The sequence below is a fragment of the Nuphar pumila genome, chromosome 3 (assembly GCF_984573655.1).
Source record: "Nuphar pumila chromosome 3, dmNupPumi1.hap1.1, whole genome shotgun sequence".
NCBI lineage: Eukaryota > Viridiplantae > Streptophyta > Magnoliopsida > Nymphaeales > Nymphaeaceae > Nuphar > Nuphar pumila.
In genome coordinates, this window is record NC_143251.1 from 20,706,939 (window position 1) to 20,734,880 (window position 27,942).

Here is a 27,942-nt window from a genome sequence, read left to right on the forward strand (position 1 = left end):
TATTTCAAACATGATGCTCCCAGTTACCAATTATGCAGTATTTTGTCACTTCCTCGTTCTAGTCAACCTTATGTTCTGAGCTTTTGAAATTTCTCGTATTTGTCATGAATGGTAGGGTATGATATTTCTTTTTCTCCAGTTATATAGAGATATTCATGTGGTGATCGGGGTTCTTTTTCCTTGTTTGTGTCAGGTTCTACAGAGAGAAGCAAGGCTTGGTTGACTTTAAAACTAGGCATGCTTTGTAGCCATGATTTGGGTATTGCACTTCTGGGCTTGGTTTAATTTAAATTGTTTTCAGCTTATCGGATATCCTTGAGTAGCTGAAATCTATTTGTAATCGAGTTTGGTTGTTGCACTTCTCAAAAGTCTCGAATATGACTAACAATGTAGGTGACATAGTTATCTTTGTTCATTCCTCTGAGAATTAAACACTGCTTTTTTCTCTTGATAGGTTTACCATTTGCTAAAGTGAAACACATTCAGTACAAAATTTAAGATGAGAACATTTTGGACCATCTGCATCTTTTCAATGGGTGTTTTCAATGTTCAATGGCTGTCAAAATGAAAATGTATTAGATGATATGATGCCTTTCAGAACCATTTTGTAATGCATGTTGTCTGCTTAAAACTGTGTTCATATTCCTGCTGTCATTAATCATTTAGTATAGCTGCCCGCCCAATGCATGGTCCTTGAAACTGAAGGTCCGTGCAGTTATCATTTGACATTGTGGGATGTTTCTCTGTGACAGATTTGACATCTTGTTTTCTTTTCTTTTGGGGTGTGGCTGGGTGCGGGGGATCTGAAATATGGAGCCTATGGTAGCGGGTGCAGTTTGTTGAGTTTGGTCAAATTCGGCCTACGCAACAGCTTAACACGAACTTGGTTGGAACTTTAGCTAAATTTCTCCAACTTAGAGCATCTTTGGGCCAATTTCTTATGGTCCTAAAATTCAATGTTGGGGGACAAGATCGATATCCTTTTATTCTGCTGCCCCTTTTGATCCTCTTCTTCTCGTTTGGGTCCCACGCTGAAGAGGAAAGAACTGAAGAATCACTTCTAGCGGAGGCTAGTGGGACTGTGAGTGGGCTGTTCACTTAACATTGGGCGCTGCTAGGAATGTTTAGCCAGGGACTGTTACCGGCCAGCAGCTCTCTCTCTCTCTCTCTTGGAAATAGTTTTATTTTTTAAGAAACTCTTTGGAAAATAGTGGACTATGACTTAAAACTTTGGATGTTGAAAATTCTGTAAGTAAAACTCGAGCTTTTGAGAAACTTGTCAAAATCTAGCCATACTCAGTATCACCAAATACCGGTGATATTAATACGGAGCAACAGGTCTCTCCCTAGGAAGTAGATCAGGTCATGCTTAACATGAGCGTTTTTGCTCATGCTGACATCGTGACCGTCTATTTGCATTTTGGATGAATGCCACGTGGTTTGTTGACTTTTGAGCTTTTTAAAATGCAAATCGGATGGCCACGATGTCGGCATGAGCAAAAACGCTCATGTTCAGCATGACCTGATCTGCTTCCCTCTCCCTAACTGATGGAAAGGAGTTATCTGTGAAGAGTTAAAGAAAAAAACTGTCATATGTCCCCTCACCAACAGATGAGGGCCCCAAAGACGAATAAGATTGTCAAATTGAATGACATATTTGACGGCAAGGAGATGCTTCTGTTCAAGAGTTTAGGAAATGAAATCTCAGTGTCTCCTTCCTCACCATCATATGGGGCCCACAAATAAGGATATGTTTGTGGGTTATTCAATATCCCCAAATATGGCCATTTTATGATATCGAATGACTAAATCTATTCTCAAGAAATTTTGTTCATCTAATTAATATGAAGAATTTCAGATAATGTCAGTCATATTCAGTGGCGCAGATCCAGGATTTTGCTTAAAGAGGAGTGGGAGGGGGGTTGCAAAAAAGTTTTATAATAAAATAAAATAAAATAAAATATTCCAAAATGAGGTTATTTATGAGCCTCAACCCAAAGAAAAATCACGATGACAATAGGTATAACCATACAAAAATTACATGGCATGATATAGCTGCTATACTATACAAAATTACAAAAATTATGTTAATATGCATTAAAGGCTCATGAAGTTTTATAGAGTAAAGACTCCCATCATATTTATTTGTTAATGTTCTTAGTTATGCAACTAAGTTGACCACGACCGTTATTCATATTTTGAAACCATTGCATGATTGCTTCATTATCAATTTTCTTGAATATGTCCTCTGTGTATATGACCACGTTATCATTCATCCATTGATCTCCCATTGGGTTTTGCAATCGATTTTTCATGATTTTCAAAACCCCACCATTTCATACTTACCTTCCAAACCTAAGTCCTCAAGAAATTTCTAGTAAAACAGTAGGGAAAAAGAAAAAGAACAATGCTATGCTTTTCACCACCCACAATAATTCAAAACTAGAACTCGCCAAAGAAACAAGGAAAAGGGAAGAGAACCTACACATACCCTCACTGACTAACTTAAAATGGTTAATAATGAGTCAATGAGTGAATTTCTTCCAACCAAGGAATTTGACACTCTTTGAATACTAGGTGGAAACCGAACTTGTTTCCACATTCCTTGTCGGCCGTTTTTTGTACAAATATTTACACTCACAGATCCCAGGCCGATGATCCATTAACTTTTGCTCATTCTTTTTTTTTTTTCCAAATAAATTCGTGTCAAATGATTAATTTTCAATAATTATTGGCCCAATTGATTTGTGCACGTTGTGGTTATTGATTCACTCTTGCTTGTGGCCCCACGACTTCCGCGGCAGGGCCAATGGTCTGTGACTGCTGTAGAAGAGGATGGACTGTCATTGCTGCCATGGTCTGTGTTGGGTGAAACATCCCTGCAAATGCACCATGACCTGCTGGTGGAGGACCAAATGTCACGTGTTGCCCCTGAGGAGGTAGGTTGCAAAACAAGATAGCCTGCAAATTAAAAATGCCCCGACAAGGAGCAAGAACCCAGACACCCAAGTCTTCATTCTGAAACCAAAATAATTCATTACTGTCAACCAAGACTAATTTAGTTGAAATTCAGAGAATCGGAACAAAGATAAAAAAAACTGATCCATGGCCATGCATTATCTTGGTAACCATGATGCAAAAACTAATTTGTACAAAGGACACGCACTTCAATACACGTAATTTTTTGGTGATTATTTAAATAAATAAAGATAATTTTTATGTCATATTTATAGATTTTTATGTATTCAAATATGCATTGAGATTAAAATTGCTGGTGTATATTAACTTGAAATTTAATTTCAGTTGAATTGGAATTTTAATTTAAGATAAAATGAAATTCGAATTTAACTCAGGGCTATTTTATGTGAAATAGAATTTAAATAAAATTTGAATTTGGATTTGGTTACAAGTGAATTTGGATTTAATATACGAAGTTGGCTCCAAATTAGGTTGAAAACTAATTGGATTTGGATTTGATATAAAATCCAAGATTCAAAATTGATCTAAAGTTTGAATTGAAAATTAAGAAAATTAATAAATAGATAAAACTTAATTAATTATGTAATTAAGTCAATCCAAGAGGGTGGGACACACCCCCTAGGTGGGCCCACACCTCTTGGCTGAAAAATTCTTTCTAAAACTTTAAACTCATTTCAAATCTCATGAAGAAAAGAAATATTTTTTTTCAAAAGTTACCAAATTGGTGTCAAGGCTTTGCTAAGGAAGCCTTGAGTACAAATTGAACCCAGTTAGCAACCAAGGCAAGTAGGGGGACCCACATGGGACGTCCCTACCTACTTGGACACTTTAAGAATATGAAAAAAATAATAATAAAATAGCAAGTTATTTTTTAGTGGTTTTTGGAAAAAAATAAGGAAGATCAAGGAGAGGGGGCGACCCACCCTCTTTCCATGTGTGTGGGCAGCCAAGGCAAGGCATTTTATTTTATAATGTTGTCATATATATTACGATAGCTTTGCTCATTGTATTTTAACTAAATGAGTTGCTATCATAATATGAACAACCTTATTTAGATATGCATTATGATCTTACGTGTTGTTGTCATATTATGGCAACCTTGCTCATAGATTATAATTAAATAATTTTTTTTCATATATGAGCAACCCAATTCATATGTATTTTTATTTTTGAGTTGTTGTCAAATGCGAGCAACTATGTTCATATGCATTCCAAATTGATAGTTTTTACTAAATTAAGTGCTTTTATTCATATGTATGTGGGTTAAAATAAATTTTTGTCATATATGAATAGTTCTTGCTCATTTGTATTGAGATCAAAATTTTCTGTTATACTTGGTTTGCCACCATGCTCATGTTTATCATAAGAAAAAAAAAATTGTATTGGCCTATTCATTTTGGATGCTTAGTTATGTCCAAAAAAAAAAATTGTTTTGAATACTCTCAAATTTGACATTTAATGTATAAGTTTTGAAATTTGGTTTATATATATATATATATATATATATATATATATATATATATATATATATATATATATATATATTTATGGTGTTGGATGATATGAGGATTTATGAAGAGAAAATTCAGTTTATAAAAAAAATAAGTATACTTGAAATAATTTATTTGATATGCACATTAAGTTTTGAAATGAGAATGTATTAAGCTCTTTTAAGGTTTTTGAAAAAAACAGCGAGAAAATGAACACTCACCAAATTATATGTGTGTGCTCATGCACGTGTCACGTGTATATTTTATGAACGTCATGTGATTTATTGAAAACAAAAAGAAAAAGAAAACTAAAAACTACATATTTAGTTTTTATAGAACCATGAAAGATGAAACTCCCTGATGTCAAGGTCGAGTTACCCCCATTGATTACATGGGAGGTGGCAAACGGAGGTTAAAGATGAGATCAAACCGAAACAGGCTCTCTACGAGGAATGCTTGGGACTGCATTAGAAGAAGAGGTCAGCAAAACAGTATTTTCAAAGGGTTTGGCACAAAAAGGCTCCCCTAGAGCGGTCATCACCTTTAGATTAGCCATTGAAGGTTAGTTGTTAACTCAAAACCGGTTAAAAAGGTTTGGCTTCCAGATGCCTAGCCGATGCAAATTTTGCAAGAGGAAAGAGGAAGACGAGACACATTTATTCCTTCGATTCCCTTGGGTGGTTCTTGTGTGGAAATGGTTGACAACTCTTTATGGAAGTCATTGGAAACCAGAAACAAGCGTGGAGGAGGACCTGATGAGGTTGTCGGGGAGAAGCTTCAAAGAAAAAGAAGTCCAAACCAGCTGTGAGATCACCTTCCATGTCATGATGTAGACGATCTGGAGGAAACAAAATGAAGATTTTCGAGACCCCAAATAAAGCACGTTCACAAGTAATGCAAGAGATCATTCATGTGGCAAGGGATCAAATAATGGTCATTCTCTAAAACTCGGTGTCCGGGTGGCTTCAAGACGGAGGAACCTCCAATAAGATGAAGGGAGTCTCATGACAGCGGGGTGTTTGAGAAAGGAGCAATGGAAAACCGTGAATGCATGGTACTCTTGGTTGGATGCTATAAGATCATTGGGCATTGCGGGGAAGGTTATTATTGAGTCTGGTAGAGCGGACTCGTCTTTTGGAGCCGTCCAACAATGTTCGTGCTTCCGTTACAAACAAACTATACAGTTTTGACAGATTGAAGATAAAGAGTAGGTCTGTAGCTAAACTTGCTCGCCGGGGGGGGAGGAGGGAAGGGGGGCGGCGAGGTGACTAAAACATGAAAAGATCAACCCCCCATTGGAACCCCTTGTTGCATTTGCTGCAATTACTCAGTTTCAATGAACTGGTAGGGGTCTACCTAACCCCAGCTTGACTATAAACAAAAAAGATGCTACTGAAGGCAAATGGCGATTGTCTTGTGTCAAAGACAACTCCTTTGAATAATACTGTGCAGTTGCATTTAACGTGGTAATTGTTAGTTACTGATTGATACTGATTATGGCGACGGAACACTGATCGTGGTGTTGGTGTGGGATGGTGTCCATGATAATGACACTGATGAACGCTCTCATGTTGATCATCCAAACCAATTCACTTCATGGTTGGTTGTCGGGTGTCAACGGGTCGGATCTGGTTAAGGACCAGGTGAGGTCGAACCAAGATCTGACTTTTAGATGCTGACCGGGTTTATCATAAGAAAAACCATACTGGGATTCTATAAGGATCGCATGAACTGAATAAATTAATTTTTCTTTTCTTTTTTTATATTGAAAAATCATGGGTCTTAATTGGAAATCCTGTTGGACCTGGGTCTGGTATGAAATTTCACAAATCATACCCGGCTTCATACATTAATCGGTCCTTTGGGGTCCAACCTGGATTCTAATTGGACCTCCTTCTTTATCACAAACACCATATGGGGTTTGGTACAGGTCGGGTCCAGCCCGACCAATTGATACCCTAGTTGATCACTGTATGTTGCCAAGATAAAATGCCCGACTTTTTCTTTTTTAAAATTAAGCAGACCTCTGCAAAGGAATCAATATATTGCAGTTCATTCATCATCGAAAACCATTGTGAGTGGTTTGGAGCCACATGGAAGCCAAAGTAGAAGTGGAAAATGACAATAGAAGCACTAATATAGGAAGTGATTAAAAAACTCTAAAAGGAGTTTTTTTTGGATTTATAACCTGAAGAAACTGTACCCGACACGAAAACCAAGTTGCACTGGCTCAGCCTATCATACCTAAGGTGGTCGTGCCGGCAGCAGCGTAAAACTACGAAGCTAGGACCCCTGCCCTCAAGGCCTATGCTCGGCATTAGCTTGCATAGAAAGGCAACACCCATGAAAATCGAACCTTGACTGCCTGTCTATCAGCCAGGACCCCCACCTCACTACATCAACCCCCCTTGGGGCAACTCTAAAAGGAGTTGTTTTAGAAAAATTAGTATTTTCTTAGATTGGCTTTAGGTTCTCTTTTTATGAGTTTGAGCAAATTCGCATTTACATGTTTGCTATTTGTTGGCATGCGAATACATTAACAATTAAAAGGGTACTTGGCGAATAAAGAGAAAGCAATGAAACTCGCATCTTATTAACCATAATATGGTTTCCAACAATCAACCATAAAAAAAAAATCATCAACCTCATATGATTTTATGCTTTGATGTACTACGCTGTCTATCTAGACTAAGAACTACTGTGAAAAAAATAGTGGGGCGGATCTACTATATAAGCAATCCAGCCATGGTGGTTGGATTGGGAATGACAAAGGTTTGGATTTGGGTAGGCATCCAAATTCATTTAGTTGGATTCATTAGAACAAGGTGGATCTGATTAGCAACACGGATTCACCTTGTGGTTTTGCATTCAAATCCAATTTTGAGTCCAAACTGAAGACAAATCTTTTGGCTACCCGAATCAGATTATATGCAAATTGTATGTATTTTATGCTAGTCCGATTTGTCTGCCATTTTCTTCAAAGTCTAAACCCAACTCCAGACTCTGATAGCTAACTTCCAATTATGTTTGACTCAATAAAGTCTACATGCGAACTGAACCTAACCCATTTAGCATCAGGGGACCTAGGTGCGGGGATGTCAATGATACATGTTTGGGTCAGATATCTGACCAACACAAACCTGTTTGGTCGGGTTTATAAGAAGAAGAAGAAGAAGAAGAAACTGAATCCAGTGCAGTAATCGTGTCCAACTTGGTTCATGTGTGAATTTGACTGCATATTTAAGCGGATTTCGGTTCTAATTCAGGTATTGTTTTTGAGATTGCATCAGGTCAAGCTCCATGGTCAATTAATGGAAGCCTCTTTTATCACCTTCACCTATGCAATGTGCATGGACAAAGTTTGTGTCGCCCTAAAATTGTAGGGCTCTGCCTTGTTCTTCCAGCATGATTGTATCTTGTCGATGCTACCATCTTTGGAAATGATCTCAAACTGCACTTTTGCTCATTACATGATTGTATAACAAAAAGAACGGCCAGGCGTTCAAGATCAACCAATGTCTGTCAGTAGATATCTAGAAAATCTGTTTTCATAGTTTTAGTAAAACCCTGAAAATTGAAAAAAAGTATTTTACACCTTTTTCTTCCTATTGGGGTGTAATAACAAAACATTCTTGATATGGGGATACTGGGATAGTATGGTAGATGTACATGGGAATGATGGGCTTTTATCTTTTCATAAATTAAAATAATGGTGGTACTTTTGTATAAAATACTGGAGTTATCATTGTAAATAGGGTTTCAAGCAAACGAACGAATATGGATTGAGCTAGGTGACTTTTGGAGTTGGATCTCCTCTAGCCCTGGGGCCCAGTGGGACAGTTGGGTCATCAAGTCTTTGTCCAGTCCTAGGATTAGGAGTGTGTGGAACTTTGTACCAGCTAATCAGGCCAAAACTGCAAAATTGTCTGATGGAGTGCGGATCCATATTACTTTACCTATATGGGAAGGGCGTACCTTCCCTCGAACAATGGCACTTCTAAGTGTTAAAAAATGAACATTTAGCGGCGGTCTTTGACCACGCTAAACTAAATGTTTTGGCAAAAAAAAGGATTTACCACCGCCAATAAATCCCTTGTACATTATAAACGTGTGTGCATGTCCAATGACATTATGCCCTACTCTACCTATATTATTTAAGATTTTACCTCCCATCAAATTGTAACTCTCTCTCTCTTGCACATCAAGTTGGGAGAGTTACCAATGCAATCATTAAATATAGGACACTTTGGAAGCAAGAAAATGTTTGAAAAAATGCAAGAAAAATTGGCAACTTCTCCAACCATTCCAAACGAAACAAAATTAAAAAAAAAAAAGTTTATTTAAAAAGTGTGCTTTTTGATAAAAAAAAAATCCTTCACCCTCCACCTTGGGAGGAGAGAGAAAATGTTCTTTTTTATTATGGCAATCATTCACCCCCAACACATCCCTTCCCATGGGGCCGCCATGAGAATAGCTTCCTCCATCTTCACCCATCGAGGATCAAGGGACATCGCATGGGACACTTTGAAAGTGTGCCTCTAAACCTAGCTGCCCTCCATCTTTAGCTGCAGAGGCGCACTTAATGTATGCCATATGATGCACCTGATCATGTCTCATCTTCACCTTCCTTTCACCCACCACCATTTTCAGGTCTCTCTTTCTCTTTCTCTTTCTCTTGGGGCTAATCTACCCCCCCCCTCTCATTTTTCTCACATTTTTCATGTTAGACAAACAAGTGAAAATTTTTACTTTAAAAAAATTATCATATCAAAACTCCTCATAGATAAAGCTTTTATTTCCTATGATTTTCTTTTTGCTTTTAAATAGAAACTCTCTCTCTCTCTCTCTCTCTCCAGTCACGTAAAGTTTGAAGTTGCCATTGCAATTGTCTAACTATTTATATTATTTTAAATTTTACCTATAACTTTTATGTAACTATTATCTTATTACTCTACATAATTACTTATAATATTTAACATTTTATCTCTCATCTTAACTTATTTTGCTTAGACACATTATGACATCTCTCTCTACTGATCAAGTGTGGAGAGTTACAATTGAAATTAATGTATTTAGTCCTTTTTTTTCTCAAAAAAATTAATGTAAACCTGATTCTCTAGAGCCCAGCCATACGGACAGGACTTTAAACTTTGTGAGTGTAGCGTAAAAGGAAATGAGTGAAAAGTGACTCAAATAAATAATAAGATAAAACCTACATTATGGGGACACCATTTTGTTTCAGTATTTCTGTCGCTTTAGCCGGGCAATCTAGGTTCAAATCCCATGGGTGTCACCCTTGCGTATTTAAATACTGTGACATGACAGTATTTAAAGACCCAAGGGGTTTGGCATAGTGGGATGGGCCTAGACTGTTTGACGGGCGGTCAAGGTTCAAATCTCATGGCATCACCCCTTGCGTAAGCCGAAGCTTGGTGACTCCCTGGGTCGAGGAGTAAGTCCTCAGAATTTTACACTGACATGGACAGAAACCATAAGTACGGCAGGTTGAGCCAGCGCATCTCGGTATCTGTGCCCGGTGGTTTCTTCAAGTAAAACTAAAAAAAAAAGTCACCTAAGGATATTATTTTAGTATTATATAATAATTTTATACTTTTATAATATTTCAGTAAAAATGCTCACTTTTATTGATTAAAAATTAAAGCAACTGGCCTCCTTGTTGTAAAGAGGGCTCACACGTTTGGAACAAGAAACACGCACACACAAAAACACATGTTTAACGTGTTTAATCTCATTCATAGATGAGTTACATTCAAAAGGACTATTAATTTTTAATCTCCTTAGAGTCCTTAAACATATGAAAGTTATAATTGATATCTTGTATAACTCATACTTAACTCAAGCTTTTATTTTTTCTCACAAGCCTCCTCAACAAAAAGCTTCTAGAAAGGACTCTTGTGTAGAAGCATACTGAGACTCTTGAACATATCATTTGAGGAGGACTCTTGGGGGTTCTCTTAAGATTTGTATAGGAACTTGGATCTGATCCTGGATCTATTATCTTATATCTTATATTGTAAAAAAAAGAACTTGTGTTGCGAGTCAAAAGTCATATCCGTATCTTTGTGACACAGAATAAAACTAGTGCATTTAGTTAAATGCATTTTCCGAACTAACCAAAAACACTTGTTCATATGTATGTTTTATATCAAACATATTGTTCATTTGGATAAGCTGAAAACATAATTTTTAACAAGAAAGAGCAATTATTTTCAGATAAAAGTGCTTTTCTAACATTAACAAAGTTTGATTTACAAGCTTCTTAATAGGTGAGATTCCAAGGGATTCATAGGGTTTTGGTAACTATGATTCAAATTATGAAATCTAACGCTTGTATGGTGAGCACTTGAGCTGGATTTAGATCCAAATCCACATAATGCATATGCTAATGAAATGCGGCTTGGCTTCCTAAATCCTAATTTTAAATATTATAAAAGGAGAAGCAAGAGTATCATCTCAACAAAATTGGATGCTTTATATCTTTTTCTTAATGGACCATCATAAAAAGACTTTTTCTTAATTAACATTCTTGTCATGTGGATTTCCATAGAGATTTTATAAAAAAAAATGTTACTTGCAATGAACAATGTATTTTTTTTTTTAAATTAATGAGTTATTACTTACGATTTATTAATGCACTCTCTCTCTCTCTCTCATGACCATTAAATGAAAAAAAACATCCTCTATCTCTTAATAAGGCATAAAATGAAGAAACACTCTCTCTCACTCCAAAAAGTCTTTCTCCCCTTCCTTAATAGCCATAAAACCAAACTATTTTCTAATGTTTTGATATTATTAACCTTCTCAAAAAAAGTTTTAATATTATTAATATGTTTATGATTTTTATGATTTTTACTTTCAATCTTGATAAATGCATATGATATAAACCTTTTTATTTTACCATTTTAGTTAAAGGTTTGAGATATGGTGTCTATCTAGACGCATGAAGAACTGGATCCATGTTTGATCTTGGTCGTATGACGTATTGCAGTTCATCAAGGATAGATGGATCCAGCGTCCACGAGCGAACCTTGCCCGACCCATTTTCAGCCTTAGCCTGTCTGGTCGCTTCGAGAGAGAGAGCAGATCAGGTGATCCGTGAAATCAGTTTAAGAAAGTGATTTGATATCATCACCGTCCATTGCTTCATCCCATAAGGATCTCATGGTCCTTGTGTACATTGTGGACGGTGAGGATGGCAGATCACTTGATCTGCTCTCGTGGTTTCGGCCGAGTCCGACTGGGACTCTGAAGGCGTCATCAACCGACTCCGTTGTCGAAACTAAAAAAGCCCAAGCCCTCTCTCTCTCTCTATATATATATATCTCTTGCTTTCTTGTGGGTGGTGGTGGTGGCGGCGATGGCGGAGACGGGTGTGGAGATGGTGGCGGAGGCGGGTGTGGAAATGGTGGCGGAGTCGGGGATGGCGCAGGAGGGAGAGAAGGAGGTGCCGGCGCCGCTGCAGAAGCACAGGCTGGAGCGGAGGTGGACCTTCTGGTTCGACAACCAGTCGAAGCCAAAGCAGGGCGCCGCCTGGGGCACCTCCCTCCGCCCCATCTACTCCTTCGACACCATCGAAGACTTCTGGTGGTAAAACTCTTCTCTTCTCTCTCTCTCTGTTGTAGTTTTGATTTGTTTTCAAGTTGGATTTTGGAATTTAAAGGACCCAATGAAAGAATAACGAGGAGTTGATCTCTCTCTCTCTCTCTCTGTGGTTTAATTTTCCCAATAGGATTTGATTTCTTCGTCGTTTTTGCTATTTGGATTTGTTCTGAATTTCGAATTATCTCAGACAAATACCAGTTGTCATAGCGTATGGAAATGAAAAAATCACTAGTTTTTGTAGGGACACCCTAGCTTCGTTAATGGGGGGATGGAAAGGCCTCTTTTTTTTTTTATATCTGAAAGAATGGGTACCGTTAGTTTTAGGAAATGGAGAGCCCAGGTTTTGTTGGTTGTGGTAATCATTCATGCTGGTTAATAGAAGAGCCATAGTTTTATTGTTGCTGAGGACGATTGGAGCCATGGGTTTGTGTGGTTTAGGACATTCAAGTGATGAGATTTCTTCTACTTTTTCCCTTGGAAGTTTGTATGATCAGATATTCAAACCGAGCAAGTTTCCGGCAAATGCGGATTTCCATTGTTTCAGAGATGGGATCGAGCCGAAATGGGAAGACCCAGTTTGTGCAAGTGGCGGCAAATGGTCTGTTACCAGCAACAGAAAGCAGAACCTTGAGACTATGTGGCTTGAGACGGTTGGTCATTTTTTCTTTCAAGATCTTTTTGTTGATTTTTGCTTTAGTTTCTGGTGAATCTTCTTCGGAAGTTAATGGTGGAGTGAGTGGTTTTATGTTGCCTGCGTTTTTGTTTGTTTAGTTGATGGCATTGATTGGGGAGCAGTTTGAGGAGGGAGAAGAGATTTGTGGGGTTGTGGCAAGCGTGCGCCAGAGGCAGGACAAACTTGCTCTATGGACCAAGACTGCTACGAATGAATCAATTCAGGTTTCTTTCTTCCTTGTTTTTTTGTTTTTCTTTCAAGTTCTTTTCATCGATAGCATAAGAAAGCTATTCAATGTTCTGATAATTGGATACAAAAGTTATCCTGGTGATTCATGACACATTTTAAATTGTCTAGCAGATTTTTGGGTATCTTTGTTTATATAAAGTAAATCATATTGGTGATTCAAGTTGATGGAGAACCAAGATATGCCCTTAACATTGATCTTGATTGATTGTAGATTGTTACATTTAGGTGTTGGTTAAATGCAACTGCTAATCCAGAAAAGTGGGATATGATAATAATGCCATATGTCCTCTTGTTTGCTTTCCTGGTTGAGTAATTGCATCCTAGCACTTCCTTAATTATATTTGTAAGTAAAGATAGTTTCATAAGATCTTTGCTCCATGTATGCAACGTGAAAATATAATCAATTGTTTAGTGTAGACAAAACATTCACGGTTTCTGTGATTTTTCCGTCATAAAGATAATTTATGTTCTTGTATGCTTCAGTAATATAATGGTCAGCCATAAATAGTCCATTTGAGTACCGTCTAGGTCCAATCATTGACATGACCTTGTTTAGAATTCTATATGAGAAATCACTGGCTGTTGGCCCACAAGGATGGCAATGGACCAGGGGCTGGTGCAGGGGACAAGGTCTCCACCCCCGCCCCATCTCAAAATTTTGCCCTCCATCCCTAGTCCATTCCTCATTTCATGTCCTCCATCCCCGGTCCAAACAGGGTGAGGCGGGGCCCCGTTTCCCCCCGGTCCATTGCAATCCCTAATCTTTGCCTCCATCCCCGTGGCGGGGGACTTTGGACCTCCACCCCTGCCCCATTAGAGGAAGGAGAGGAAGAAGATGAGAGAAATGGGAGCTCGCACGGCTCGTTAGAGGAGAGGAGAGAGGAGAGAAAGGGTTTTATTGTAGGGTTAGAAATATATATATATATATATATATATAGGATTTTATAATATGTACAAGGGTATAATAGTAATTTTCTTAATGGGGGGGATCGGGGACGAGGCGGGGGCAAGAGTAAGTCCTTTCCCCGCACGGGTTTTGATTTTAACCTCCATCCCCTGTCCATTCCTCGTTTCATGTCCTCCATCCCCGTGTAATGAAATGAGCGAAAAACAAATGCATGCCAACTAAGGGCATACAAACACACAATACAATGTGCACAACCACAAATCCACTCAAGGATTAACACAGTAAGCCAACTAGGGCTTGCACCATACTGTAAAAAATATGCTTTATTGATAAAATGCTTAGTAAGAAGCATAAAAATAAATGGGGACATTATGTCCCTATTTATACACAAGAGAGGGAGCCTTGGGAGCTCTCATAGAGCCTCTTATAAAATATAAAAAAATACATTTATTAAAAAACAAAAAACTATCTAACTAACATATTCCTAACCTAGTTACATAATGTGAAATAACCAAAATGCCCCTATTGGGCATTATATATATATATTCTTTTATATTTAAGAATATATATAAATACATATTTAAATATTCATATTTTAACACCCCTCCTCAAACTTACAGTGTATACACTGGAAGTTTATTAAGTAAAAATATGAAACGAGGTGTTGCAAGAGCTTTGGTGAAGAAGTCAACAAGTTGATACTCAAAAGTAACATATTGAAGCTCAATGATTCCTTTCAAATATTCATCTTGTACATAATGACAGTCCATTTCGATATGCTTGGTGTGCTCATAGAAGGTGTGGTTGCTGACAATATAAATGTCACTCTTGTTGTCGCAACACATCTATGAAGGTCTGGAGATGTTTATTCCCATATCTTTAAGAAGATTCCTTAACCATACAAGTTCCATAGTTGTTGTAGCCATAACCCTATATTCAGCTTCAGTAAATGACAATGAAACGTTTTGTTGCTTCTTGCACCGCCATGAGATTAGAGAATCCCTTAAAAAAACACAAAAACCAGTAGTTGAAACCCTATCATTTGGATTTCCTCCCCAATCAGCATCAGTATAAGCATGCAAATCTAAAGATGGGGATGGGGATAAGAAAAACCCTTTATTTATAGAATTCTTTATATATCTTACAATCTACAATGCAGCACTCATGTACTGTGGTTGGAGCATGCTGAAATTGACTTGCAAAATAAACAACATGAGCTATGTCCGGTCTCATGATTGTTAAATAAGTGACCCAATCAACTCTCTATATAGAGTAGGATCGTCCAAAAGTGTCTCATCTTCAAGTCTTAGCTTTGCATTGACAACTTCAGGTGTCTCTACTTTCTTGTCATTTTTAATACCAGACTTAGCACAAATATCAGCAGAAATCTTCATCTGAGAAAGAATATAGCCTCTAGGAGAGTAGGCAAATTCAATACCTATAAAATATCTTAAAAAACCCAAGCCCGACATATCAAAATTTTCTTTTAAAACATTTTTAATTTCAATAACTCCTTGCTTATCATTTCCTGTTATTATCATGTTATCTACGTATAGTAGAAAAATGACAATATTGGTACCTATACTTTTAACAAAAAGAACAATATCATTATAACAAAAATGAAATCCCAAATGAATCATGACACTACTAAATTTATCATATCAGGCTTTTGGGGCCTGTTTGAGACCATATAACGTTTTTCTTAATCTAAGAAATTTTCCTTTGTCAATACTAAAACTCGGCGGAAGTCTATATAAACTTATTCATTTAATTCTGTATAGAAAAATGCATTTTTGACATCTAGTTGATAGATAGACCATTTTTGTATGAAAGCTATGGCTATTAGGGTTCTAACAGTAGTTATCCTAGCTGCAGGGGCAAAAGTTTCTTTATAGTTAATTTTGTATTATTGAGAATAGCCTTTGGCAACTAGCCTTGCTTTATATCTTTTTAGACTTCCATCATTCTTGGTTTTAACTTTGAACACCCATGTATAACCTATGATTTTCTTTCCTAACAGTAAAGTAGTTATTTCACATGTTTTGGCTTTCATAAAGGCATCTAATTTCACCTTCATAGCTTCATTCCAATGAGAGAAGTTTTTAGCTTCATTATAATTAGATGGTTCATGATAAGAATGTAATGTTATTAGGCATGCTCTATAGTGTGGGGACAAGGAGTCATAAGACACAAACCTATTAGGTGGATTGGATGGATGACTAGATCTTCTAAAGTTGGATTCTTCTACAGAAGGATTATGGTCGACCTCTAAATTTCTATCTAATGATTCTTCTTTGGGAGAAGAATACTTTTCTAAAGCATTTTAAGGATTATTTTCCTCACGCCGGGTATAAACATGTATGCTTTCAGTAGATCTCTCATCTACTATATCAATATCTATAGTATAATGATCACAAGGTTCTATACTCTCATCACTAGGATAGTTATCATCAACATTATCACTATTTAAAGTCTCATTATCATTCCTTGGAGCGAGATCAAATAAAAAAGTATAGTCTACTTCCTCTTTTTCATTTCTTTGATTAAAGTCATTCTCATTTTCTAAGAAAGTCATATCTTTAGAAACATAAAGTTTGTTGTTAAAATCAAAACATCTATATCCCTTTTGATTTTCCCCATATCCAATGAAGACACATTCAATGGTTGTTGGGGATAATTTATCTCTTTTGTGTAGGAGTAAAAAACATTTACAACAAAAAACCCGTAATCTTTTGAAGTTGGGTGTTATTTTAAATAACTTTTCACAAGGAAAAATATTTTGCAAGGATGATGATGGCATTCGATTTATTAAATATGTTGAAATCAACATGGCATCGACCCCAAAGGATTTTAGAATATTCTTAGAAATAGGGAGGGTTCTAGTGGCTACTATAATATGTCTATGTTTTCTTTCCGATTGCCCATTTTGTTGGGGAGTTCTAGGACAAGATCTTTAATGGCAAATTCCATTTTGTTTTAAGTAGTTTTGAAATTCTTTTGATAAATATTCTCCACCCGAATCAGATCTAAGTGTAACAATGTTACTTTGAAATTGATTTTTGACTATCATATGAAATTCTTTAAAGAAAGAAAATACATCGGATTTTAAATTGAGAAAGTAGACCGATACATATCTAGTAAAGTCATCTATAAATGTCATACAATATGAATAACTTTCTTTCGATATAACCAGTGTTGTTAAAAGCGTTGAGGCGTAGCGAGGCGCTCCACCAAAATCTGAGGCGAGGCGTAAGCCTCGAGGCGCAAAGCGTAAGCCTCAAAAAAAAATATTTTTAAACTTAAAAAAAACTATAAAAATGATCTAAAATTATAAATAAATAAGAAATGCTTTATTGATGAAGCGCCAACCAACATGAAATAAAAAATCTCAAATAAATACGAAAAAAATATGAGATTAACATGTAAAAGTAGCATTAATGCAACAACTTGATCTATATAAGTATCTAATTGCATAAATATGAGCATTCATTCAATAAAAAACTAACATTAACAACAAAATGCATATTAGCACTAACAACATCATGTCATAATTAAAAAATGCATGTTAACATTAACAACCAAATGTTAATGTATTTGTCCAGAATTCTTTAAAATAAGAGTGTTAACATTCACAATTACAACTGAAAGTCCCAAAAAACATATAAATGGCCAATAGCTCTATGATATGAATTAGGGCCTAGGCTCTTGTTGTGTCTCGTCATCATCAATATTTAAGTCTTCAATATCATCATCTGAAGAATCCATATAAATAGGTTCTTCTTCATCTTCATTCTCTGACTCTTCATCATCTACACTTTCTTCATCCACGTCCTCAATTACTTCTTTTGCTTTTCTTTTTCCTTCAATAAAAAAAATGTATTAAATATTTAGGTTATGTAATTAAAAAAATACATTTATATTCATAGCTAGGTAAAAGGAATATAACTTTACCTCGATCTCTTGAAGACATGTCTTGCCTAAAACCACTTTGTGAAACATGAGGTGAAGTGACTTTTTCAATAGGAACATGCTCAATGGCATTTATGTCGAAGTTCGGATCCAACCATGAATCCTCCAACCAATTGGGATCACTTGGCAACACTGGATCTTCCTTCTCCACAATCCACTCATCGTCTGAGTCTATATGATCTAGACATATAGGGTCTTTGGTAGCCCTCCTCTTCATATTTCTCTCTCTTAATTTCATATTGTACATTACAAAAACCAATGTATTCATCTTCTCTTGTTCAAGTCTATTCCTTCGTTTTGTATGCACCTATAATTTCAAATCATTGATAATCAAATATAAGATAATTAAAATATAAAAATGTATTTCAAAAATAAAATACAAAGTCACAAACCAATGAGAAAGTACTCCAATTCCTCTCACAGCCCGATGCACTGCATGTCAAACTTAAAATTCGAATTGCAAAATTCATCAACTCAGGATTTTCGTGCCCAAATGAACTCCACCAATCAGCTGCATTCAAATAAAATAATAAAAAATTGATAAAAACATTAAGAATGTCATAATTAACAAAAACATAAAAAAATATTGACAAATAACAACATAATTGCAAACTTACCAGGACTTTTTAATTTTCTTGTTGTAACAGCTGCCTCTCTGCCAAACAAGCCATTTGCCTTTTTAAATGCATCGATTTGTGTTGTAATTTTCAACCGAATATTTGCATCAGAAACTAATTTTTCAACACAATCATAAAAGCCACCCATAACTTCTCCATCAGGGTTGAAGTTGTCAGCATAATCAAAATGTGGATTTAAATAATAGGCAGCTGCATGCAAAGGCTTATGAAGTTGCAAGTCCCATCGTCTATCAATGATATCCCAAATAGGTTTATATTTTCTTTGGACATTGTCAAGGTTTGAAGCAATTTCCTCCTTCGCTCTATCCATTGCCTCATACAAAAATCCCATAGCAGGTTCATCTGCATCAACGAGTCGCAACACTTTGACGAGAGGTAGTGTAGCTTTAATTGCATATGATATGGCAGCCCAAAACTTATGATCATTAAGAACAATACAAGAAATGTTCTTAGCATCAGATTTCTTATAGTAATTAGATGTTCTAAAATTTGAAGATAAGAACATCGACTTTAACTCTTTCTTATAACATCCAATACTATGAAGTGTAAGATATGTTGTGGCAAAACGAGTGACGGCTGGACGCAGAAGTTCTTTCTTTTTTGTGAATTTTCTCATTAAATTTAATACCCATGCATGACTATAAATGTATCTTGTAATTTTTTTTGCCTTTTCCACTGTATCTTTAAAAATTGATATCTTTCCAATATCTTCTAACATAAGATCCAAGCAGTGGGCTGCACATGGTGTCCAAAAACATGTTTTTCCTGCTGTTAACATATTTCCAGCTGCCACATAATTTGGTGCATTATCTGTAATGAATTGCACCACATTACTTTCACCAACTTCTTTAACAACTTCTTCAAACAACTGACACAAATTTGCACCAGTTTTTTCCATGTCGCTGATGTCAACAGACTTCAAAAATACTGTCCCAGATGAGCTGTTCACAAGAAAATTAATTAAGTTTCTTCCTTTCCCATCTGTCCAACCATCTGCCATAATACTGCAACCAACCTTTGGCCACTCTTTTTTGAACTCTTTCAAAATTTCATGAGTACAATCTACCTCGTCCTTCAAAATCCACGTTCTGATCTCATGATAAGAAGGTGGTTTGAACCCTCGCCCATAATTTGCAATAGCTTCTACCATTGCACCAAAATATGGACTGTTGCAAAGATTAAATGATAAGGCATTTGCATAAAAAATCTACCAATGGCACGACATGCATTTTTTCTTTCATCCCTTTTGAAAGCAGTGTTTATTGTGGTTTGCCGTGCTTCTTTGTTCACAAAAAGGTCCATAGGACCAGCTGCACTTGTTTTTGCATCACTACCTGATCTACTAGCTTCTTTATTCACATTATCGCCGGTTGATGATCCAAAATAAACACTTCTCCCGATATCCAACTTGGTTTGCTCTAACTCTTCTTTCTTTAGCCTCTGATCCTTTAGATGATTCTGAAAAAATCTTTTCACGTCATGTGGAACCGCTTCGCACATGCTTATACCATGTTTTGTGCCAGCTAAGTGATGTTTTAGCCTATAGATGCCTCCTGTAGTCTGTTTATGACAGTAATTGCAAATTACATGTCCTACAAGTTTAGGATCTTTAGTAGGATTTGGAACTTTAACTCCATGATCCCATCCTACATCTTTTGCCATTTTTCAACTGCAAAAATACATAACACAAAATATATATTAACATCATGCATTCTGCTGACCACATTACATGAAAACAAATGCAAAATAAACAATCTTGGTGTATAAGCTATATACGAATCCTAGAAAAAAACATAATTGACGAGAAAAAAATAATAAATATAATTAGGTCAGTTTTTTAATTGGGTCTCAAAGTTCATTCAATAATGCACACTTATAGCCACACACACACATAGTAGAGATAGAGTGGAGGTGGTTTGGATCCCAGATTTCTTCTCAAAAACAAAAAGAAAACACCAACCAACTCCGGAGATCAACCCCAAGAAATTGTGAAAATGCCGGAAAAAAAAACATATATTGAATATGCTAAACAGAGGTCACCATTATGTTTGAATATTTCAATTGTGTGTTCTATCTCAGTTTACACAGTAGTGAAAAGAAACCTACAACCCCACAATCTGTTTTAGTTTGCTTCATTATCCTATTGTAAAAGCACTCAAAACTGAGACTGTTTTCATACTCAAAGATGTGAGCCAATAAAAATCACAAATTAATTCAATTAAAATGGGTTATAGTGTAAAATATCCTATGGATCAACATCTAGATAGACCTAATAGCATCTTGAGAGATCCTTAAATAGTCAGTTTGAAGAAAAAGTTGCTTTTTATTGTTTCATTCAACAAATTTATTTCCAAAATGTAGGTCGGGTGGGCTCCTATACATCAGAAACTGATTGAAATAACCATACAACTGCTCCTTTATGTCCAACTTTTATCTTCAAGAGAAGTTGCGCTGAAGTGACCACCAACATGACAAGGGATACAAGTTCCATAAGAGCCTTTTCAGTTCCATAAGAGCATTATTGACGAAAAACCAATTCAATGCATGCTTAAACAATTCAGGACATCGCATATTTGATTGCACACCAAGAAATCATCATCGCTACAGTTATATGGACAAAAAAGGAAACCAAGGGACCGCAGTCATATGGATAAAAAATGACTACAATTATTAATAAAAATCTATTTCATATGGACAAATCAAACTATTTGCTGCAGTCAGGGCTGGGCTAGGACTGGGCTGAGCTACAAAAATGGATAAAAATCTATTTCATATGGAATCAGGGTTGGGGTAAGACTGGGCTTTTAAAACAAAAAAAAAATTTAACTGTTTCGGGAGGCAGGACTGGGCTACAGCCCAGTCCTGCCCCCCCCCTAGATACGCCCCTGGTTAATAAAAAAAAACGAAAAAGCCATACCTGAAGGAAAACGATGATCGGCGACGAGTGGTGGCCGGCGGCGAGTGGTTGCACTGCGAGTGGTCCCTTCTCAGCAGAGGCGGTGATCGGCGAGTGGTGGTCGGCGACAGCAGTGGCGGCGGCGAGTGGTGGTCGGCGACAGCAGAGGCGGCGAGTGGTGGTCGGCGACAGCAGTGGCGGCGGCGAGTGGTCGCACGGCGAGTGGTCGCACTGCGAGTGATCCCTTCTCAGCAGAGGCGGTGATCGGCGAGTGGTGGCCGGCGGCGAGTGGTGGCCGACGGCGAGTGGTGGCCGGCGGCGAGCAGTGGCGGTGGACGAAAGGGGACGGAGTGGAGAGAGAAGGGGCGAGGGCTTTCCCTCGCCCCGAAGCACCTGTGTCTTTTTTAAAGACACAGGTTCTCGATCTTTCGAGAATACGGGCCCGGATCCGGGTCGAACTCGGGTCCGGGCCATCCGATGTTTAATGCGCGCCTCACTTTGAGGCGCGCCTCGCCTCAAGGCGTACGCCTCAAGGCGCATGAGGCGTACGCCTTGAGGTTGTTGCACTTTTTACGTGCGCCTCAAGGCGAAAAGGGTCTCGCCTCGAGGCGAGGCGCGCTTTTTGCGCCTTGAGGCGCGCTTTTAACAACACTGGATATAACTGGAGAAGGACCCCAAACATCTAAGTGCATTAACTCAAAAGGTCTTTTAGAGATGAAAGATCTATTTGGAAAATGGATGGATTTCATTTTGCCAAGTATACAATCTTTGCACACCACATCGTTTTCTTTACAAAATTTTTCCTTAAAGGAAAAAAGATACATTTTTTAATAGCTTGGGTGTTCAAGTCTTTTATGTCAAATTTCAATATCATTATCTTGGACATAATTACAAAAAGATTTTGTGGAAGAGATAAAGAGTCCATGAAATAGAGATCTCTCCTCCTATGGCCTTACCCAATCCATTTCCTTGACCGGAGATCCTATACAAAACAACTTTTAGATGAAAAGGAGATTTTGCATCCATGGTCAGTAATTTGAGAAACAGAAAAAAGATTTAAATTCAACTTAAGAACAATCCTAATTTTTGGAACAAAAAAGTTTTGAGAATCTAAATTGCCAATACTTTTAATTTTTAAAGGTGTTCCATCGACGGTGGAAACACAAAGAAAATTTGGATCAGTGCATATGTCGGATAAAGTAATCTCATGTAGAATCATATGAAAGGAAGCTCACGAGTCAAGAATCCATGAGCACTCACCGGGATATGAAGATGAGGCAATAGCGAAACCCGATATAGAAAATGAAGATTTGAGTATTTGTTGGAGCGCCATAGTTAATTGACAAAGTGTGTCATTTAGCTCTCCTCCACTTTTTCCTTCTTCCTCTTTCTTTGATGTGGATTCTTCTATGTAAGCCTCCTTGTTTCTAAGCTTTGGACAAAGAGGTCTAATGTGACCCAACTCATTGCAAAAGTGACAAAAAGACTTTTTTGATCCTCCGTAGTTGTTGTTCCATGAGTCATTTTGCCTCTCAAATTGTGGAGGTCTATATGCTCTAACATTGTTTTCGGGCCTAGATACGACCATTACTTCATCTCCTCTTTTAGCCATGCCAAGACGAGTTTCTTTTTGGCATACTTCGGCAACGACATCTTCTAAGGGAAGTGAAGATGTTCTACGAAGAAGAGAAGATCTTGTTCAAACTCCGAATATAATCCATACAAAAATTGAAAAAAATATTTTTTTTCATTTGTTTTCGCGTAAGTTCTACATCTTCGGTGGCCACCCACTTAGGTTCTAATAGTGTCAATTCATCCCAAAGAGGAAATAATGTATTAAAGAAATCACGGACACTCATGTCCCCTTGCTTGGTTGTTTTAATTTTCTCTTGCAAGTAATATTGTCTTGCAAGATCTTTTTTTAGTGTACATGCCTTTTATAAACAACCAAGCTTCATTTGCCTTTATAAATTTGGGAAAATTAACACAAATTTTCATTTTCACATTATTCATGAACCATGTAAGGATCTTAGCATGATTACTCTCTTAATCTTTTATTCTTGATTGATGATCTTCAATGGCTTTGGATCGAGCATCTCCTTCAAGAGCCTTTTCTTGACCTCTTTCAAGTTTGGTGAGTTTGAGTTGAGGTTCGAGAATCGTGCTCATCACGTATCTCCAAAGCTTCTTTCCTTTGAGGTTGTTCTCTATAGCCGAGTCCCACATCGTGTAGTTGGTACCATTGAGTTTGAAGGAAAGATCAATCTTTTGTTTATGCCCCATTTGAATGACCACTTGCAAGTACCACGATCTCACGAACACTTTTGGATGCTTTTTCACGAACACAAATACTTTCCTCAAGATCGAGAACCCTATTGCTCTGATATCATGTAATGAAATGAGCGGAAAACAAATGCAAGCCAACTAAGAGCATACAAACACACAATACAATGTGCACAACCACAAATTCACTTAAGGATTAATACAATAAGTCAACTAGGGCTTACACCATAACGTAAAAAATATGCTTTATTGATAGAATGCTTAGTAAGATGCATAAAAATAATTGGGGACATTATGTCCCCTATTTATACACAAGAGAGGGAGCCGTGGGAGCTCCTAACGACTATATTTGTAGCTGCTGGGAGCATTCCCAACGTCCCTATGGGTAATTCCCATAGCGCCCCTTATAAAATATAAAAAATACATTTATTAAAAAACAAAAAACTATCTAACTAACCTATTCCTAACCTAGTTACATAATGTGAAATGACCAAAATGCCCCTGTTGAGCATTATGCATATATATTTAAGAATTATATATATACATATTTAAACATTCATATTGTAACACCCCGGTCCAAACAGGCAGGGTGAGGCGGGACGGGCCCTGTTCCACACACACCTTAACCCCCCCCCCCCCCCCCCTGCGTTCCACTGCCATCCCTAGATGTGTTCATCGTTTTATGCTTACTGTTAGATGAATGGTGTCATATGTATCTCCATGCACAAAAACATGTAGTGGGGGAGATGACATGATTGAAATCCGTTTGCAGATCATGGTATTTGAATCTTTGTGCAGCAATAAGATGCTAGCAGTCTGTCTTTTTGAGTATCTTTCGAATTTGGTTTTCCAAAGATCCAATTTCCCCATTTCAGATCATGGTATTTGTGTCTTTATGTGGCCATAAGAGCTGTCTTTTCGAGTATGTCCTATTGAATTTGGATTTTCAAATGTGCACGTCCTTTTCAGCTCTTCATGAACTATAGATATATACATTAAAAAAATGTGCATCTCTGTAGAGCTATACATTAAAAAAATTGCTTAAAAGTTTTAAATGGATTTCTTCAGAATATTCCTAGTTCTAGAAAAGGATGCACAAGCCACTGTAATCATGTTAGATTCTCTTTTGCTGGTTGTAATTTGGTAGGTTCCGAGTTTTTCTTGGCTTCCCTCCATCTGATGTGTATTGCTTAAGACACAATAGGTCATCCTCTTATCAGGAAATTTGCAAATTCAATTCTACCATCACTAAACTGCTCATTGTGCAAAAACATGAGTGCATGCTTCTGAACATTTAGATTGAAGACAAAATTAGAGATCTCAATAGATTCTTTGTGCATAACTTTCTTATTAACATAGCTTTCCTACCCATTGGAGGTTGTCACCTATAAGAGGGCCGAACATTGTACCGAGGAATCATAACCTCACTAAAGCTTGCTAATTTCTCTCCATAAGGGAGTTTGAGGTCTTCTTTTGAGATTATCAGGCCCATAGGCACAGGATTAGCTGGACCTGCCAGTTAACAGCGAATTAGTTTGCCTGTACCACATTGCAGGCCATTAGCTACCCTGTTTGCTGAAGTTAGCCAACCAGTTCTTCATGGTGACCTTGTGATAGCTAGCTGTTTAATTACTGTAAAATCTATAAGAGCCCTCAAGTCCTTTTTGGTCATACTTGACTTTCTTTATATTTCAAAAGACAAAATTTTAGGCCATAATAAAGTCTCGAGTGGAGCCAGCCATGCAAGTTATCAGGCATTCATGCCTTCCATTCATAATCCGCTCACTTTTCATTCTATGTGCCCAAAAACTCAGGTTGAGAGATCTCTTGTTAAAAGACTACATCCAAGCTTCAGCACAGAATAAGTTCATCTATTGAGCATATTAGGATAGACAGTCTATCCTGGGAACGATTTTTGTCTGCATAGTCCCAATCAACTGGATAACATTTTTATCCTTTTCTTAACTGGTTGGCTATTGTCATGCTCACCATCAGTGCAGACACACATTTTAGGTACTGTCCTTTGGGTTAGTACTTTTGTATACATGCTTGGTGCATTAACCGGTTAAGCCAAATTATTGACTGATTCTTTGAGTTTTCACTAGTGTGGAAATATTCTGTGGCTTATTGATTGGTGACCATTCTCCATTAACAAGTCATTGAATATTTTACTATAAATAACATGCAAGAATGGACAACTTTCTTACAAAAAAGGGGAAAAACACAGATCTTTCTAATTTCTATCCTAACAATATGAATTTTCTGCATGTCACCAATCAAAAAACTTTGAAAAAGATTTCAATGTGATGAATATACTTCAAAAATAACTTCAAAAAAGACACACGACCACAAACTACAAATTGAGAACTTTTCTCAACAGGAGTTCAAAATATACAACCATATTTTTTCCAGCATAATTTTAACTAAAACATATAATTTGATTTAAGGCAAGTAAATAGAACAACAGTAACACATCAAGTAATTAATTGAAAAATAGTAAGGCCTTTGACTCAAAGCTCAAATATGTTTAAGCTATATGGACTAAAACTTTCAATCAATGTCTAGCAAGAACCTGGGATAAAATTTTTAATTCTCATGGATTCTTGGTGTGTTTGATATAGCAGGGGAGAATTTCTCCCCTGGAAAATTCCCCCTGCTTTTGAGGTGGGGCTCACGCCTCCATCAAATAGGAGAAAAGTTCTCCCTGAAAAAACGGGGAGAACTTCCTCTTCCTCTTCCTCCCAAAAGCGGTTGCAGCCCCCACCCCGCGACTTTTTCCCCCAGGTAAACTTCCACCCAAAAAAATGAAAGGGGTGTAGGGTGGGCGATCATGCCAGCTCTCGTCTCTCACGCATCCGTCTCTGCATCGCCACCACCGATCAGCTCTCGTCTCTCATGCCGAGTATCGCCACACCACTGACCGGTGACTGTCTCTTTCTTTGTGGCTCTCCTTCCCTTCTTCTATCCATGGCTGTAAATCTCCCTTCTTCTGTCCATCCATGGCCATTATAGACTCTCTCTCTCTCTCTCTCTCTGGCGGTTTTGCATATAGAAAACAGGTTCTATTTGGGAGCTGATTTTGGGGGTTTTGCATGTAGAATAGGTTCTGCTTGGGAGCCGATTTTGGGATGCATTTTAGTCTTCTAAACCCTAGCAGAACGTTTGATATTTTTTTTATCCTTTTTGTTAATGGGCTGGTGTGTGATTTGAGATGGTTTTGTTGCTTCTATCAGTTTTGTTTTGAACAACTTACAAAAAACGCCCAACCAGCTGGTTTTGTGATCTGCGTGTGTGGTTTGTGTTGGTAGATGGGGTTTTATCAAACGCATGATAAATTCTCGTACATGCTTTTTCCATGACAAAAACTTTTGAAAGTATTTATCATGGAAAAAGAAATCACCAAGGAAGAATTTATTGTCAGCATTCAAACGCACCCTAATTGTATTGTTGGTCATGCTGCTTACTTTATGTTTATTTGTCTGTTGTTTCGTTTTCTCCCTTTTGTTTAACTACACAGATGAGCATTGGTCGAAAATGGAAGGAGATCATTGACACCAATGAGAAGATTGTTTACAATTTTCATGTAAGTTGTCAAGGTGCTTTTCCTTTGGTTCTTGTAAGCCATTTTCTAATTTACGGGTACTTTTGCAGGATGATTCCAGAAGGGAAAAATCTTCAAGAGGTAGATACAGTGTGTAATACTCGAAAGCAACGGTTTTTGTTCAAATCAGCCCTGATTAAAAGTTCAGATAGGTTTTGGTTGTTTTCTTGAGGTTATTTCAGTGGTGGGGTGTATTTTGGTACCTTGCAACCTAGTCCGAATTATGTATTTTCTTTTTATTTTCCTCACTGAATTGTGCTGTAAGTGTTGATTTACTTGTTATGTTTTTCTTTGCTGGATCTTACAGCGAGAGCTTGCTCTGCTTTCTAGAGGACTTGTTTGTTAACTGAAAAGCATAATAACGAATTGGTGTGTGTGTGTGTGTATATATATATATATATATATATGGGCAAACATTTGCTGCTAAAGGTAAGGAACTAATGACTAGAAATCACTTTTTTCTTCAAAAATTTTCATTTTTTTGTAAATCAAATGTTACTAATGTGATTTACATGGTTTGTTTAGCAGGAAACTTGTTTTGAATAATGTGATTATGACAAGTAATTAGGTTCTTAAAGAGGTAAAAAAATTAACGTGCCAAAATTTCATAACTCAAAAGATCACATTTTTACAT

General features: G+C 37.1%; 3 protein-coding genes across 7 annotated transcripts in view; 2 read left to right on the forward strand and 1 right to left on the reverse strand.

Moving 5' to 3' along the window:
* LOC149842223 (uncharacterized) overlaps window positions 1-518 on the forward strand; it is a 55,354-nt gene extending 54,836 nt beyond the window's left edge. For 3 of the 5 annotated variants that reach the window (XM_090001319.1, XM_090001321.1, XM_090001324.1), the window contains one exon: window positions 194-518. In XM_090001319.1, coding sequence (XP_089857445.1) covers window positions 194-223 — 30 coding nt within the window. In that variant the 3' untranslated portion in view covers window positions 224-518. The remainder of the gene's footprint in view (window positions 1-193) is intronic. The other 2 variants (XM_090001322.1, XM_090001323.1) reach the window with 2 other exon arrangements.
* An 11,311-nt stretch (window positions 519-11,829) lies between these two features.
* Window positions 11,830-27,655, forward strand: LOC149842224 (eukaryotic translation initiation factor-like). Its single transcript, XM_089999013.1, has 5 exons — window positions 11,830-12,077; window positions 12,574-12,742; window positions 12,864-12,989; window positions 27,225-27,290; window positions 27,359-27,655. Exons 1-5 carry the CDS (start codon window positions 11,848-11,850, stop codon window positions 27,404-27,406), a joined length of 639 nt encoding a protein of 212 aa, XP_089855139.1. The 5' UTR covers window positions 11,830-11,847; the 3' UTR covers window positions 27,407-27,655.
* LOC149842225 (uncharacterized) lies at window positions 17,445-21,327 on the reverse strand. The gene is made up of 4 exons (XM_090001325.1): window positions 18,508-21,327; window positions 18,283-18,401; window positions 17,873-18,197; window positions 17,445-17,781 (listed from the first exon to the last, which is right to left on the reverse strand). The coding sequence occupies exons 1-4, from the start codon at window positions 19,676-19,678 to the stop codon at window positions 17,612-17,614; spliced, it is 1,785 nt and encodes a 594-aa protein (XP_089857451.1). The 5' UTR covers window positions 19,679-21,327; the 3' UTR covers window positions 17,445-17,611.
* Window positions 27,656-27,942: the final 287 nt, after the last annotated feature.

Coding starts and splice junctions, on each gene's coding strand:
- LOC149842224 (XM_089999013.1), top strand. CDS start 11,848: ATGGCGGAGACGGGTGTGGAGATGGTGGCGGAGGCGGGTGTGGAAATG. Junction 12,078..12,573: donor ACCATCGAAGACTTCTGGTG/GTAAAACTCTTC, acceptor TTCCCTTGGAAG/TTTGTATGATCAGATATTCA. Junction 27,291..27,358: donor AGATTGTTTACAATTTTCAT/GTAAGTTGTCAA, acceptor GTACTTTTGCAG/GATGATTCCAGAAGGGAAAA.
- LOC149842225 (XM_090001325.1), bottom strand. CDS start 19,678: ATGGTAGAAGCTATTGCAAATTATGGGCGAGGGTTCAAACCACCTTCT. Junction 18,198..18,282: donor ATTGGAGTACTTTCTCATTG/GTTTGTGACTTT, acceptor TTGAAATTATAG/GTGCATACAAAACGAAGGAA. Junction 17,782..17,872: donor CATGTCTTCAAGAGATCGAG/GTAAAGTTATAT, acceptor TTTTTATTGAAG/GAAAAAGAAAAGCAAAAGAA.